The following is a 14941-nucleotide window of genomic DNA, read 5'->3' as shown; positions in this document are numbered from 1 at the left end:
CCTCAGCTTCCGGCCCACTTCTTCTTTTTCCCCACAAGAACTGCTGTCAAAGAGACTTCCTGCTTCCCCGCAGCTGCCATCCCCATTGGCTGCCTGTTGTAACTAGGCAACGGATGGGCGCTCTGTTGTGTGTGGATAAAAAGAGCAAGGTTGTGTGTGTGTGATGGAGCACTTGGGCTTTTTAAGAAAAAAAATATGTTCTGATCAGTGGATTTTATTTCAATGCTTTCTCATGTAGTTTTGTATTTTCAAGCAAAAAGCTGACTGTATTTGAATGTCTTTTATTTTATTATATATTATTATAATTATTATTATTTTTTTCTTTTGGTTAGCGTCCCGCCCCTCCCCAACCCCTACACCGAGGCAAACTGCAGAAACTCCAAACGTCCCAGTGGTGAAGTTCTTTCTGTGAAAGAGAATCTCGTTTAAAACACTAAAAAAAAAAAAACTCTCCAGTATATTAGCTTAAATGGCATGTGGAGGAGCTCCACAGTTGTATAAAGGTGTGTATGTGAGTGTGTAAATGTGTGTGTTGTGTACAGTGAAAGTTGGGTGTGTATGACTGGGTGAGCGCACGCGTGTATATGTTTATAAGTTGATGCAGTCAGTGTTTTGTGAGAGGGTTTCAATAGGAGGCTCTAGAGCTCCTTTATGAACTGGAACTAAAGGGTGAATCTGCAGTCCCCTCCCCCGTCCTCTCCCCCCCACCCCTCTTCTCTCCCCCGTGTATCGTGGTGACTGTGGCTCCTCATGCAGCCTGAATCGTATGCATGTACCATAACATCTAGACTTAATATATTGTGAAGTATTCAATAACCATTATGTAGATGCTAGTTGGAATTCAAAAAGGGGTATACTTTCTTAGAAAGACAAAAAAAGAAAACAGGAAACTGGCCATTTCTAAGAAAATAAAACTTTATTAGATCAGAGGTGTCTGTCTTTAAATTCCCATCCTGCTGAATTGCCAATAAAATGCTTTGTTTTATAAAAATCAAAATGCTTAAGTCCAGGAGATGTTTGGCAGGTGAATGACTGCCACAAATACACTGTTTACAGTGTTGAATGTTCCTGCCATGAATAACAAATGTTCACAGAATCTTTTTATTTTTTACATTGATGTTTTTCTAACTGAGTAGATAGCTGGATGATTTTTCAGTTGTCTGAATAATCTGGTGAATTTATTCTATCGTGATTTTGTTGCCACAAAATACAATGGAAACATCAGTGATATACTGAAAAACCACATAACATGAAACTGGTTGTGGTTACTGCTTAAGGATGAACATGTCATTATCTTTAAAAGCTTAAGCATGTATTACACTGATCCAGAGATGACTGTAGTGCTGCAATCAACCAACAATTATTTTGTAATCGATCTATCAGTAGGTCTTTAAAATGTCAGATATGGACATCATACATTTCTAGAGCCTAATCAAGTATCCTGTTTGACCAACAACACAAATGATATTGATTGAATCATATTAGTTTTAAGGGATGCATACCGGTATACACTTGACTTTGTTCTGCTTTAAAACAAATGTCTGATTGTTTACATATTTTCTACTTTCAGGATTTATCATGTGAAAGTTACTTCTGACAACTATATGTAATTACAGCCGCTGAATTTGCAGGCATTTGATTTTAATACATTAGACGTCCATTTCTAACAGTTAAACTGCTCCCTTTAAGTTATTTCAGGGTTTTTGTGCTGTATGTTTCAATTCAGTGGAAATGGTTTAATGGACGTACACAGCATAAGTGTAGACATGTTTATTCAGTCATATACTTACCAAAATGGCATTTGAGGTCATAGTGCTTTGTTCACAATGAAATGGGTTTTACAGTTTAGTGCCAATGTTTTGTACATAGAACAGAATAATGGTTGCGTTCCGAATCGCATACTCTTTCTTTTTTCTATTCTACATACTACATCCGACGATAAAAATAATCTAGTTAGGATGCAGTAGGCATACTATTGGGACATACTTTTCTCTCTTATTTCATCATAACATTGCGCCTTGATCTTGCCTCTTGCTTTTATATCCGTCGCATTCCCGTTTGTTTTCATATGGAGGCTTCGTCGATGTTACGTCACTTCACGTGAGTCAGAATCGCCCAAATAGGATGCACTTTTCAACACTAACAATCTTGGCCGCATGAAGTAGGACATCCGGGTACTTCTAACCATCCTAAATCTGGCCACAAGAATCGGGACATCCTAAATCTTTTTTCTACATACTATATAGTAGAAAGTATGCGATTCGGAATGCAACCAATGTGTTGGCTTACAATGCATTTAAAAGGAAAACAATTCTTAGAAATTATAGTTCTGAGTTAGCACTACGAAATGGACAACAGCCTTTTCACAGCACGTGACACACCTCATGTCAGCTGTCTAGAAAAAAAAAATCTGCACATCCAAGGTAAACCTTAATTGAAAAACTATACAATACAAAAGAGCTTTAGTGTGGTTGTCTACAGTACATCAGGCTGTTTTTGTAGGGACACAGCGGGCGAGGAGCTCCGCGATGTACGTGTTGTTTTTAGCGACCAGCTCCTGCTTCATTCTCCTGAGCTCAGCCTTCACCTCTTCCTCGCTCATGGTGGAAGCAGGAAGTGACTTGGCCTTCTCCAGGAAGTCCTGGATCAGGTTTTCCCCCGCCTGAAGAACGGGCAGGACATCGGTTTAACAATGGAACAAAAACTATGGCAGACATTTCTATTTGTATCTATATATTTTACCGTCTCTAAACAAAGTGCAATTACATATCAGCTTCAGAGATTAGAGGAACATGTAATCCTTTAACTGTTTCTAACTGACAACAGTTAACTACAGTGAGAAAGACATAAAACTGCCTTGTGGCTCACATCACGAGTCACGACTGCTTACAGTTAAGACATTAAATCTCCACCGTGTGCATAACATTTAATACATTCTTTATAGTATTTACTTTTTAACCACAATTTTATTTATTAAAACATTTGTTTTTTTACACAATTCAGAAAACAAAAAAAAACTTGATTCTCAGGCATGTCGTGGGGTTTTAAAAGAGTGTTTTTTTACTAAGATTTCTATAGAAGTTTCTTTGTGGTAGACATTGAATGTCATGATCATTGTATCTGATCATTGTAGACTCATCATCATCAGTGTTCAGATTTCAAAGTTAGTCTGGGAGGAGCCAGGTCATGTATTAGCGTTTCTTGTTCGACACAAATTATTATTAATGAAAAAAAGGAAGAAAAGTTTCTATAAAATGGAGCCCTACTTGTTTTTCTGCGCGGCGTTTCTTGGCCTGTGGCTCTCCCTCCTGCGAACACTTCTCCCCTGAAGGTTCCTGGAACTCCTCCAGCTCCTCCGCCTTCTCCTTCGCCATGGCAACCACCGCTGGCGGGAAGCAAGCCAACTCAGCGACATGGATACCGAAACTCTGGTCGCACACACCTGAACACACACACACACAAAAAAGGTCCGCCAAAATAAATAATATGTAACAATAAGCAATAATAAGTATTTAATGAATTATTATAAGGAATGATCAATAAATGCAGCCAAACCCCTAGTTCCCCTAAACCCGACTTTAGATTCACAATGCGTTACAACAGATGTGGCTGTGTGTGTGTTGTGTGCTGACCTGGTTTGACTCTGTACAGCATGGTGAGTGTGTCGTGGGTGGTCAGGGCGGTGACGTGAAGGTTTTGGACAGAGGGCTGCTGTGCTGCCAGCGCCGTCAGCTCGTGGAAGTGAGTGGCAAACAGACAGAAGCAGCCGATCTTAGAGGCCAAGTGTTCGCTGATGGCCCAGGCCAGACCGAATCCGTCGTACGTGGATGTGCCTCTGCCCAGCTCGTCGATTATGATCAGGGAGTTCTCCGTGGCCGAGCTGAAGGGAAAAGCACGATAAGAAAAGAAAGATCTTAAAAGGTGCAGTGTGTAAAATGTATTTGCATTCAGAACAAACTTGGTAGAAATGAAATATATTATGCATAAGTGTGTTTTAAATAATATTAAAAAGTATTTTTTGAATTTTATTTCTTTAGAATAAGCCTATTATATCTACAAAAGAGCGGGGCTTGCAACCATGTTGCACTGCAAGGATTCTACAGTAGCACAGAATGGACAAACTTAATGGCCATATGCATTTTTAAAGTGGGTGTCCTGGGGAAATGCACCTGTTGGAAGACGAAGAAGTACTATAGAATAAATAACTAAATACATCTTCACTTCATCACTTGATATTGTGGAAAAACTTACTTGACACCTCCTTAATGAGTGAAGTTGTAAAACAAGCTGGTGTGTGTCGGCCCTTACCGCAGAATGGCCGCTGTCTCCAGCATCTCAGACATGAAGGTGGACACTCCTTTGACCTGGCTGTCTCCCGCTCCCACCCGGGCCAACACGCTGTCAATCACGCTAAGCTCCGCCTTCTCACAGGGCACGAAGCAGCCGATCTGAGCCATCAGAGCGATCACGCCCACCTGCCGGATAAACGTCGACTTGCCGCCCATGTTTGGCCCTGCAGACAGAGAGGGGAGAGTTTTAGAAAGTGTAATGTGTGTGTCGGTGACAAACAACATGGTCTTGGTAACTGAATATTTCGAAAAAATCGGAGATGACTGAAAAATCTGACAGCTGTCCGTTATTTTGAAAGAATAACATTTGTTGGCTACAAACCTAATTTAGATTAATTTACTGTCCAGTTGGTGGCAAGTGTACACAGCCTTTAAAAATCAGCAAATATATATAAAGCTGGGTTTTCTCCTTCAGATCAACTTGGGTCTTATTTCAAAGTTGGACATAATTTCACCCTCTGTTCTTTATTCACAGCAATGACCTTATAACCTTATATTTTCAAACTAATCAGTTACAGAAAAAGAGAAAAACTCTTTTCCCACCTGTTATGATGTAGAAGCTCTTCTCCCCCTGGACGAAGGTGATGTCGTTGGGTATGAAGGCTGTGTCTGCGTCAGTCTCCATACAGGGATGTCTGGCCTGCAGCAGCTCCATCCTCCTGGTGCCGCCCTCCAACAGGCGAGGCCGGACGTACGGCACCGGGGCCGAGACGGTCGCCACCGCAAAGCTGGCCACTGCATCCAGATGGGCTATGACGTCGCTGAGTGTCTGCAGGGGATCCACGTAACCTGGTGGGTTCAAATAATTCCACACTTTGTAATCGGAGACAGGAGACCACCACAAAAAAACAAAACATTTATTGATTCAAATAATGTCATCTGAACACCATCTCCCCAACTCTTACTATAAGCTCGAAGCACTGTTCAGTTTAATGGCCTTAGTAAAAAATGTGAATTCAATCAATGGACTAAATGCCATTTAAAGAAATAGTGCGTAACTTCTGTTGCCCCAATGAGGAATTACAACAACACTGTCGGTGCACCTACACGAGGTAAGGTGATCGATTCTCGGATTTTATTTATTTTGCTGTACGTCCAGGTTTTCTTGGCAGTAGAATCAACAACTGAAACATCTCTTGGGCGCTTCTTGGGATCTTTCTGAGCTCCTGCACCCAGACCCGTCGCCAGACCTCAGTCTTAAGGGGGGCATATGAAATGCATAGGGGGGCACAATTATTATTAGCCTACAACGTATATTTATAATAGTCCTATACTCTATTCGCGCAGCACGTAATCATCACGTTAAACTAACCAACAGCGGTAGCCTAGCCTATAACATCAGTCCTCATAATTTAAAGCAATAGGCCTACATAACATAGAAGCAATTATGAACATCCATAAAACACTTGACTATTCAACATATTAGATGTAGCCTAACACCAGACGCATATCTCAAACATTGCATTTTAAAGCAGTCAACAGAGGGATATGCATTGCCATTATACACACACACACACACACACACACACACACACACACACACACACACACACACACACACACACACACACACACACACACACACAAGGTAGCCTACTTTGAGTGGAGGCAGGGCTGTGCTCTCTCCAGCCCCTTCTATCAGTACAGCGGGAGGCGGCGTTTCTCCGAGCTCAACCTCCTCATCAACATATCTTTCGGCCTCCGGGTTCAAAGCAGCCAGTGCGCCAATGAGCTCGCTACTGCGCTCTCCAAAACGCGCATCCATCTCTCCTTGCACAGCATCAATAACACTGTAAAATACTCTTGAACTCAGTCTTTCCGTCTATGTCACTTTGTGACGGACCAACTGTTTCCACAACTGCAAATCCGCGGAGGTTCTTGTAAATTGTGCGTCTTCTCGGCCGGTCTCCGGCACAGCCTCGCCCTCGATGGCCGTGGCTGGAGGAGCGCAGAGTTACCACAGTGCAAAACTGTGGCTTCACGCAATCAGAAGTGTCACCGCGCTGAACAAGTCCATAATTTCGGCTTGTAGTAGTCTGTTGTGCGGCTCGAAAAGTGACAACAGTTTGACGATCCGATTTGGCAGAGGAGACTGTTGGTGGGCTTTTCAACCGTTACCGAATATCGATTATGATGAGAAATGAAATAGTAAGCCGGCGAAAACTCATCCAGCTTCACTCTCAAAAATGCGCGGTAACTGTTGAGCGGCTACATTGACGTAGTTACGTAGCCTTACTTTCTTTTCAGTAAGGCCGTGATAGGCTGTTGCAGTGTAGATAGACTCCCATCAATCAAACAAAATCACACCATTGTTTATTTATATTTTAAATGTTTTGATGATAAAGAATGCAACATTAGTATTTATCAACACAAAATTAGCTACTATGATAGTATAAAATAAAAATGAAAGTATTTTTTTTTGAGAGATCTGTGCCCCAAGTGGGGGGGGGCACAAGCATTTCTGGGGGCGGGCCCGGCCCCCTATGGCCCGCCCATAGCGACGGGTATGCCTGCACCACTGTCAGGTGGGCGACACCAGTTTTTTAAACGCTGCCATACTAGAGAAATATAGAGTTTTGTGGAGCTGATAGGCTTAATCAACTTTGTGTCAACTCATTTGGCAGTGGCATGAATGTAACCGAGTCCGACATTCATTTTGTGAAAAAGTTACACAGTATAGCTTTAAGACAAACTCCATGTAATGAGGGGATCATAATTTGTCTGCTGTCAGTCAAATCGAGGCCACACTTTGACAGTGGAAGCATGTGATGAGTTTCCTCACCTGAGGCGATGTTGATGATCTCTTTGACAATGGCATTCTGCGCCTCCTCGTACTCCTCCCTGTCCTTGGTGTACTCTTCATTCAGAGAGCTCAGCTTACTGGAGACGTGTGGAAGTACATGGAAAATAACAGGTTGTCAGCTGATAGTAAGAGCAAGAAGAATCCAGGCTGACAATAGTTGTGACTGGGGATGTAGCAATCAGCCAATTTCAACATCAATTTTAACATAAATTTAATTTGGCTCGGCTACACACTAGTGTTCCTCTTCCCACCGTTCATAAAATGGACATTATGGTTCTTCATTTTTTTTTTATGTACAGTGAGAAATTTAACAATCATAAACTGCAGGCAAAGAAAAATCAAAAACTGTGCACTGGTTTCAAAATGCGGACCCGTTTGTGAAGCGTACTCCGTTCTTCTGAACATCCAGCGTGGTGAATTTCTTGTTGTTCCTCAGAGTCTTCTCCTCCTTGCAGGTGACCCTCAGGTAAAAACCCAGCATGGCATTGGACTCCAGCTTCACCGTCTTGCCAGCATCCAGACCTGAAACGCAACATTCACTTTAGCTCTAGTTCCCCCGCCCTTTAAGAACATTTTTTTCCTCATAATAATAAAAAAACAACTTAAAATAAATTTTACCTGAATGTACATGAGATTTCATGTGGCTAAGTGTCCGTATACTGACTTTTAATCAAAACCTTTTGAGTTGGAGAGACCTGGATATTCTACATTCACATAATATTTCGACTGCATGGTGTGATCCATTTGCGTTGCCATTTTTTTTTTTCCACACTTCATAAAACACCAGCAAACTCCTCAGCAGACACATGCATGCTTAGTGTTTGTGTATGGGTGTGTAGTCAGTCACCTAGTTCTCTGGCTGCGCTGTTCAGCACGGCCTGCATGCTCTTCTCCAGCACGTCCATCTTTTCTCTGAGCTCACTCAACACCGGATCAAACGAAGCCTTCACCAGGAACTCATGGTGGTCAATCTGCACGTAACGCACGACAATGAATATTAAAAAAATATACACATTAACAACATGTTGCAGTGATCGTATGAAAGTATAACGCACAGAACAATATTCTCAGGCTGTATAAAAGGTAATACCTGGTTCATGTCCAGAGTGGTTTCAATCATCTCCTGGTACTTTACAAAGTCATTGATCAGGTCTTTAAGAGGAGAGAGGAACACCGCCTCCAACAGAACCTGGTAGCTTCCTAAGACACACAAGGAATCAAAATAGGTCTTGTGCATGAATGAGGAAAGTATGACCTGTATTTATTCAGGTTATTAAAGCCCCTGTAGACCCAAATCCACTAAATCCTTCTAACTATGTCATTTGGGGAGTTAGCTGCATGATATTAACCATCTGAAAAGAGTTAGACATATTCATCAATCCACATTCAAATATATTGTCATTTAAGTTTGATAAACTTTACATAAATTTGGTTAAGATGAGGGGGGCTATGCTCTGGTTCTTATTGCACTACAATTATTTAGAAACAATCTCGGCAGTCCTCTGCCTAAACATTCAATAAAAACAATGACTGTTGCCATGGAGACTGTTTGATACGACCACACCCACACAGTCCCATCAAACGGTCAGACAGTCACTAAAGTTTATAATATTTTTTGAAAATGTATTCAGATTTTTTTTAAAGCTTATTAAGACTTTGATATCATGTACTGATTTTTTACTTTCCATAGGCTTTAAGGCATATTAAATGAGTTGCCAGTTTGTCAGGTACACAATCAGCCTTCACTAAAATCACACAGAATAGCATCTCTAGCATCAGTGTATGTAGCGCGTACCTGAGTATCTCTCCAGGGCAGCCACGAGGCCGGGGATGTGAGAGACGGCCTGGAAGACGCGGTAGCAGTCCTGCAGCGTGGCACTGTGACGGTGGAACTTCTTGGCCAGACGGTGGAGGTCAGGAAAGCGCCTCAGCAAGTCCTCCTGACAGGTCTGACGGAGCTCAGAGTCAACCACCAAGCTCTCCACCATGTCCAACCTACACACACAAAATCATCAAAATCTGTCTACATCAGTTTTAATGGCACTCTTAAGCATTTGTATCTGCATACTATGAGATCACTTACCTACATTTACATAAATGTGGATTTAACACACTGACAAATTGAAACAACAGCTGCAGTCAACTTAATCGGATTGTGTTATTTTACCTCTCCTCTATCTTGGTTTTGTCCATGAGCGGTTGTTTGATCCACTGGTTGACCAACCGCTGACCCTGAGGTGTACGACACTTGTTCAACAAACCGGCCAATGAATGAGCTCCACTGGTGTCGTCAGGCGATCCCTGGAAGACACAATTTAATAGCATGTTTCAAAATATAAACATATCTTATATGGCTCCTACAACACATAGGGCCGGTTTCACAGACATGGATTAAGCCTAGTTCTGGACTAAATTGTACTTTCAATGGACAATCTCCATTCAAAATTCCATTTAGTCCAAGACTAGGCTTAATCCATGTCTGTGAAACCGGCTCATACTGTAATACTGATTGAAAGAAGAAAAGCAACCTCAAAAATATATAATACATTTCCTACAAGTATTACTAGAACAAGACAACACAGCTATAAAAAATAAAACTGACTTGACTAGAAATCTGCAAAAGGCATCCACACCCATTTAAAGTGTGTCAGGAGCTACAAAAGAAAAGTCACAGGGCGATAACATTGCAACATTGCACAAGGTATTCAGTTTCAACAACAGTCACAGGAGCAACAGTGCTGCAACTGTGAGTCCTATACTGTCCTATACTGTTACAGGAACATGTGTGACAGATGTCTTCTCAGATGTAACAGTCTTAAGTGTGAGGGAGCGCTTCTCTTAGCTCACCTGTTTGTCCAGCAAAACAATCAGTTTCCTTTCACCTTTATTGTACTGGCTTTGGGGGCAGAAATCTCAGAAGCAGGCATCTAAAAACCTGGATAAACCAAGCTACATGAGTGGCCTAAGCACTTTGAGTGGCCTTGTGTCTGAATTTTGCTATATAAATAAACTTGCCTTGCCTTGCCTTGTATTGAAGGTGTAAAAAAAAAAAAAAGAAGGTCTGTGGGAAACATGAGCTCCTGTGACTAGTTCCATTTCACTGACCTGGAAGAGGTTGAGGGACCTGACTGCAGCGTTGTCCAGCCTCATGTACTGACCCAGGTCCAGCGCCGTCAGACTGAAGGAGTTGAAGTTGGACTCGTCGGAGAGCAGCTCAAGGAAACGCACCACTGCAGCCAAGCACGACATGGCAACCTGTGGATGAAAACACACACAGAGCTTCTGGTCAACTCATTTCACGTATCGAACTTAAGATGTGGATGTGAAGAATCAGATTGTTCCAGTCGGAGTGCATGGAACATTTACATTTAAAAAAGGTGAAGTCAGCGATTCTCCACACAATCCAGTACTGTGTGCATGCAGAAAAAAAATCCAGTGTTAATACACAGCCTAGGCTCTGTAATCAGCTTGTTGCTAGCTACATTGGCCCCCGTTTGTTTACTAACACCTGATTTTTCTCAGCACACAGGTAGCAGATCGTGAGGAGATAAGTCACAGATTTTGACAAAAAGTGATTTTGTCAACAAGCCTTCTCCAGTATCGCTGACTACACCTTTAAATAATGTTTATCTTATTTTCAAGCTTCCTGAGAATGAAAAGAAATGTCCTATACTGTTACAGCAACATTGATTGTGTGACAGATGTCTTAAGTGTGAGGGAGCGCTTCTTTTCGCTCACCTGTTTGTCCAGCTCTGGCAGTGTGTTGCTGGACACCGTCTCTCCCTTCTTGGCCCTCAGGAGCCTGTTGAGATCCTGCACCATGTCTTTGCTACTGAACTCTGCTCTCTTCCTGTCAGAGACCAAGATGCCGCCACGCTGCACCACCTACACAAACACAATAATAATCAATGTCTTCACAGCCTAACGGCAACATGTGTCTGTTGCTCCTTTGTATATAAGCGATGCATTAGTGGGGCAATGCAATCCAGGGAGTAATTCTATATCTGGTAGAGGTGAAATGGGTCCATTAGTTGATTTAATATTCAATAAATTGCAATTATTTAACTATTCAAGAAATTCCAGGTAAAAGTATCTGCGCTCTGTAAAAGTAAAATGATTAATTTTTGGGTTTGAACAACTAGTTGGACAGGATAAGACATTTCATTATGTCACTTAGAGAAGTTATGATGGGCATTTCTTACTATTTTCTGACATAAGCCGAATTAATCGGCTACTCAAGAAAATAATTTGCAGATGAATCGATAGTAAAAATAATCATTAGTTGACTTGACGCCGTACTACGGACTGATTTAGGGTTGTTTATATAGTTTTGGGGGATTGATTGGACAAACAAATGTCTTTCAGACACAGCAGACAGATGTTCTTCTGTCCTCACTAGGGTTGCTGGACGGGTCCCGGGATTTCGGGATTCCCGTGAAATGAGTCAGTCCGGGAGTACCGGAAATTGGCCGCGGGACCCGTCCTCCCGTTTTTTTTTTTTTTTTAGTTTTTTTTGAGGGGGGATATATTTTTAAATATTATTTAGACAGGCAGGCATACGAAATACCAGCGCCTCTACAATACTGAAAGTGCTGTGTCCGAGGAAGAGTCTGATGATACCCAAGAATATGCCTATCAGCCAGAGCCAAGCGAGCAGACGATGACCCAGAGCCTTACTGCACATCTGCAGCAGGCAGTCATTAGCCTCGTTAGAGATGTCGCCGTCTTGCTCAGACCTGCGCAATTATTACGCTCGGCTTGCTGAGCGCACAGCATTTTTGTTGTGCGCTCAGCAAGACGGGCTTCATAGTTGCGCAGGTCTGAGCAAGACGGCTCCAAGTCGAACGAGGCTAATGACTGCATGCAATGTCCCGAGCCAGACCAGAGGTATGGGAATGACCTCCACAAAATAATTTCAAACGAGTTTGCGCTCTTCGAGGCAACCAAAGAGCGACCCAAACACCTGCAGCAGCTCTACTCTGCACTTTCCACCATACAGCCGACGTCCGTGGAAGAAAGAGCGTTCTCGGTGTGCGGTCAGTTCGTGACAAAGCTCAGAAACAGGCTGAGCAGTGTCTCTTGAAGTCACACTTCATGAAAATAAAAGAAAGGAAAGCTGGAAAGTAATCTTGCTTAGCGTGTCAGTTTGAATAGGCTGTTAGTTCTGTCATGTCTTATTTCACACGTTAAGAGCAATCGGTAGTGCATTTTTTGTTATTTGCCTAGCCTTTGGAAAATATTCAATTTAAACTGATTTCGTTCATAGAAATAAAAATAGATTGTTTGAAATACATTTGTTCGCCAACCACCGTTTTTTGGCCATGTTTTGATATTGAACCTCTGTGAATTTTTTTTCGTATTTTCTTCATAAAAACACCGTTTTCAATAGGCATCTTCTGGAAAATATTTTGCCTAATTTGAATGGCTTTTCTTCATGTTATTTAAGTAGAAATAAAACGTGATGTAATATAGCATTGTTCTGCTGCATTTATTTATCTATTTGCATTGATTTAGTCCCATTAAAGTAGTATTAAAGGGCAATAATGGTTTCAACGGGAAATCCCGGGAAATCCCGTGAGGAGCTCTGAAATCCCGGGATTTGAAAAGGGGCCATTTCGGGAAATTTCAGCAACCCTAGTCCTCACGCCCGCCACATACCTCCCGTAGTTTATTGCTCTCGGTGTTGCATTCTCCCTGGGTTAGGACACACTCCTTGGGGCTGATTTGGACCAGCAGGGACTCCAGGTTGGAGAAGATCTCGTTGTCTGGAAACTCGCACACTCCCATCTTCCTCTGCGCTGCGTCCACGTAGCCGACGCCCACCACGCGCTGGCCGTCGGCTCCTGTGGCAAAACGCACGGCCACCACCCCCGCACATCCCTCCGCTCCGGTCCCACTGCCAAACAAGATGTCTTCAAACTGGGTCAGGTTTCCTGGAGAGGCCTGAGAAATGGATGGAAGGTCACAAACTGTTGATATAAGCTCAAGATGGCTACAAAACCAGAGGGGTTCAAATCAAATCAAATCAGTTTTATTTGTAAATAAATATCAAAATTGTATTTAACCAATATCACAAATGGACATTTGCCTCAGTGGGCTTCACATTCTTTAAAGTTATGACACCCTCTGCCCTTAGCTCGGGTTAGTACTACGAAGCGAGATTAATGGGTTGGGGAGGTATGTTGAACCTATAGCCAGAGCCCAAAGGGGGCTCTTTTTTAACCTGGCTAGATCACAATGGTAACTTATGCTGCATGGTTATGTTCAGAGTTGGGATTGAAATGGGCTATAAAAGCAGTGTCGACCTTATACTAATCTACTAATTATAATGTGAATATTATATTTTGTTCAAGGTTTTGTTGAGCCAGCTAACGCACAGCAAGCATAGCTCTATGTCAAACTCGCTTCAAAGTACAACCCTCTTGCCCAGTGTGATGATGTAAATATTGGAGCCAGAAGCTCATTCATGATTAGTGGTGCCAAACTGTGACGCTGCAACCATATCACCCAGCAGCCCTTGGTAATATTAGTATAGACAGTGCAACAATATCAAGTACTAGTCAATGCAAGTAACTCAAGAATAGAATACAATACTACATGTTATCTACAAAGAACACACAAAGCAACAGAACGTATTGATGTGGTCAAATGTAGACAATAATAATACCTTGTACTCGATCCTCCAGTCGTGCTCCTTGCTGCTCTTGCTGTGGTTCTTGTAGACCTCCACTCTGTACTGCCTCACCAGCAGCAAGTCTTTGACGAAGGCTTCAAAATTCAGTTTACTCAGGACGACGCTCTCCAGCCTGCGACTACCTGCAGAACGCAGAACACACACACACACACACACACACACACACACACACACACACACACACACACACACACACACACACACACACACACACACACACACACACACACACACACACACACACACACACACACACACACACACACACACACACACACACACACACACACACACACACGTATGTTTTTTTGTATTAATTGAGCTTGCTTAATATAAACAAGCAAGCCTTTCACCAATTTAAGAGGATTAGTAACGGTTACCTGAGCCCAAATACTTGATGACCCCATTCGTCTTGAAAACCTCCTTCGCCGCGAATATGGCGTCTTTCCCGTGAACGGTATAGTAGTCGTTACGGTCGAATATCCTGAAAGTTGTGTCCGGTTTCTCCGGCATGGAGAAAATGAAGCTTAAAAAGCCATGTTCAGCTGCACTGTCCATGGACAGGTTATGTTTCGGTTGCACCGCCATGCTGGAAACTCCCGCCACCACTGTGGCCCAAACAGGAAATGACGACGTAGGCCTACTCCATATTCTTCTTCTTTGTGTTTCTTTGAGGTTCGCAAACCAACGTAAACAGTGGTCCTCGCCACCATTTGCATAGACAGTGTAGATTCACAGCATTAAATCACAGCTTGTCTATTCAAAAACATTTTTTTGGATATCAATGTATCAATGTTCAAATATCTTTTTCTTTTTTGTCATCCAGGATCAGGTTGGATAATCCATCTTTTTTTTCAAAGCAACATCGGACTGGAATACCCACACATATTGAATGAATAACAAATACATTGTGGTCATTTGAGACTGCTTCCACACAAAGTTGACCTATTCAATGCTCACCACATACTTCACTCAAGAGGAACAGGGTTAAAGAATAAATAGACATTACAGCAGGAAGCTAAACTGTTCATGCAAATCAATCAATATTGACATTACAGTACCTTGGCACTCCCTGCATTGTAGCCTACAAACGTG

The 14941-nt window shown here is 42.3% G+C and overlaps 1 protein-coding gene across 1 annotated transcript; it reads right to left on the bottom strand.

Moving 5' to 3' along the window:
* Window positions 1-2471: 2471 nt before the first annotated feature.
* On the bottom strand, window positions 2472-14442 carry msh2 (mutS homolog 2 (E. coli)). Its single transcript, XM_080049188.1, has 16 exons — window positions 14227-14442; window positions 13820-13968; window positions 12811-13095; window positions 10891-11037; window positions 10258-10407; window positions 9320-9453; window positions 8948-9147; window positions 8243-8352; window positions 8000-8123; window positions 7524-7674; window positions 7132-7229; window positions 4893-5138; window positions 4309-4513; window positions 3633-3880; window positions 3267-3442; window positions 2472-2662 (listed from the first exon to the last, which is right to left on the bottom strand). The coding sequence occupies exons 1-16, from the start codon at window positions 14432-14434 to the stop codon at window positions 2486-2488; spliced, it is 2808 nt and encodes a 935-aa protein (XP_079905314.1). The 5' UTR covers window positions 14435-14442; the 3' UTR covers window positions 2472-2485.
* Window positions 14443-14941: the final 499 nt, after the last annotated feature.

This window comes from Ammodytes marinus (genome assembly GCF_949987685.1).
Source record: "Ammodytes marinus genome assembly, chromosome: 20".
NCBI classification, from domain to species: domain Eukaryota; kingdom Metazoa; phylum Chordata; class Actinopteri; order Uranoscopiformes; family Ammodytidae; genus Ammodytes; species Ammodytes marinus.
This window is presented reverse-complemented; position numbering and strand designations above follow the sequence as displayed.

Coding starts and splice junctions, on each gene's coding strand:
- msh2 (XM_080049188.1), bottom strand. CDS start 14,434: ATGGCGGTGCAACCGAAACATAACCTGTCCATGGACAGTGCAGCTGAA. Junction 10,408..10,890: donor TGCCAGAGCTGGACAAACAG/GTGAGCGAAAAG, acceptor TTTCATCCACAG/GTTGCCATGTCGTGCTTGGC. Junction 9,454..10,257: donor GGTCCCTCAACCTCTTCCAG/GTCAGTGAAATG, acceptor TGTGTCTTCCAG/GGATCGCCTGACGACACCAG.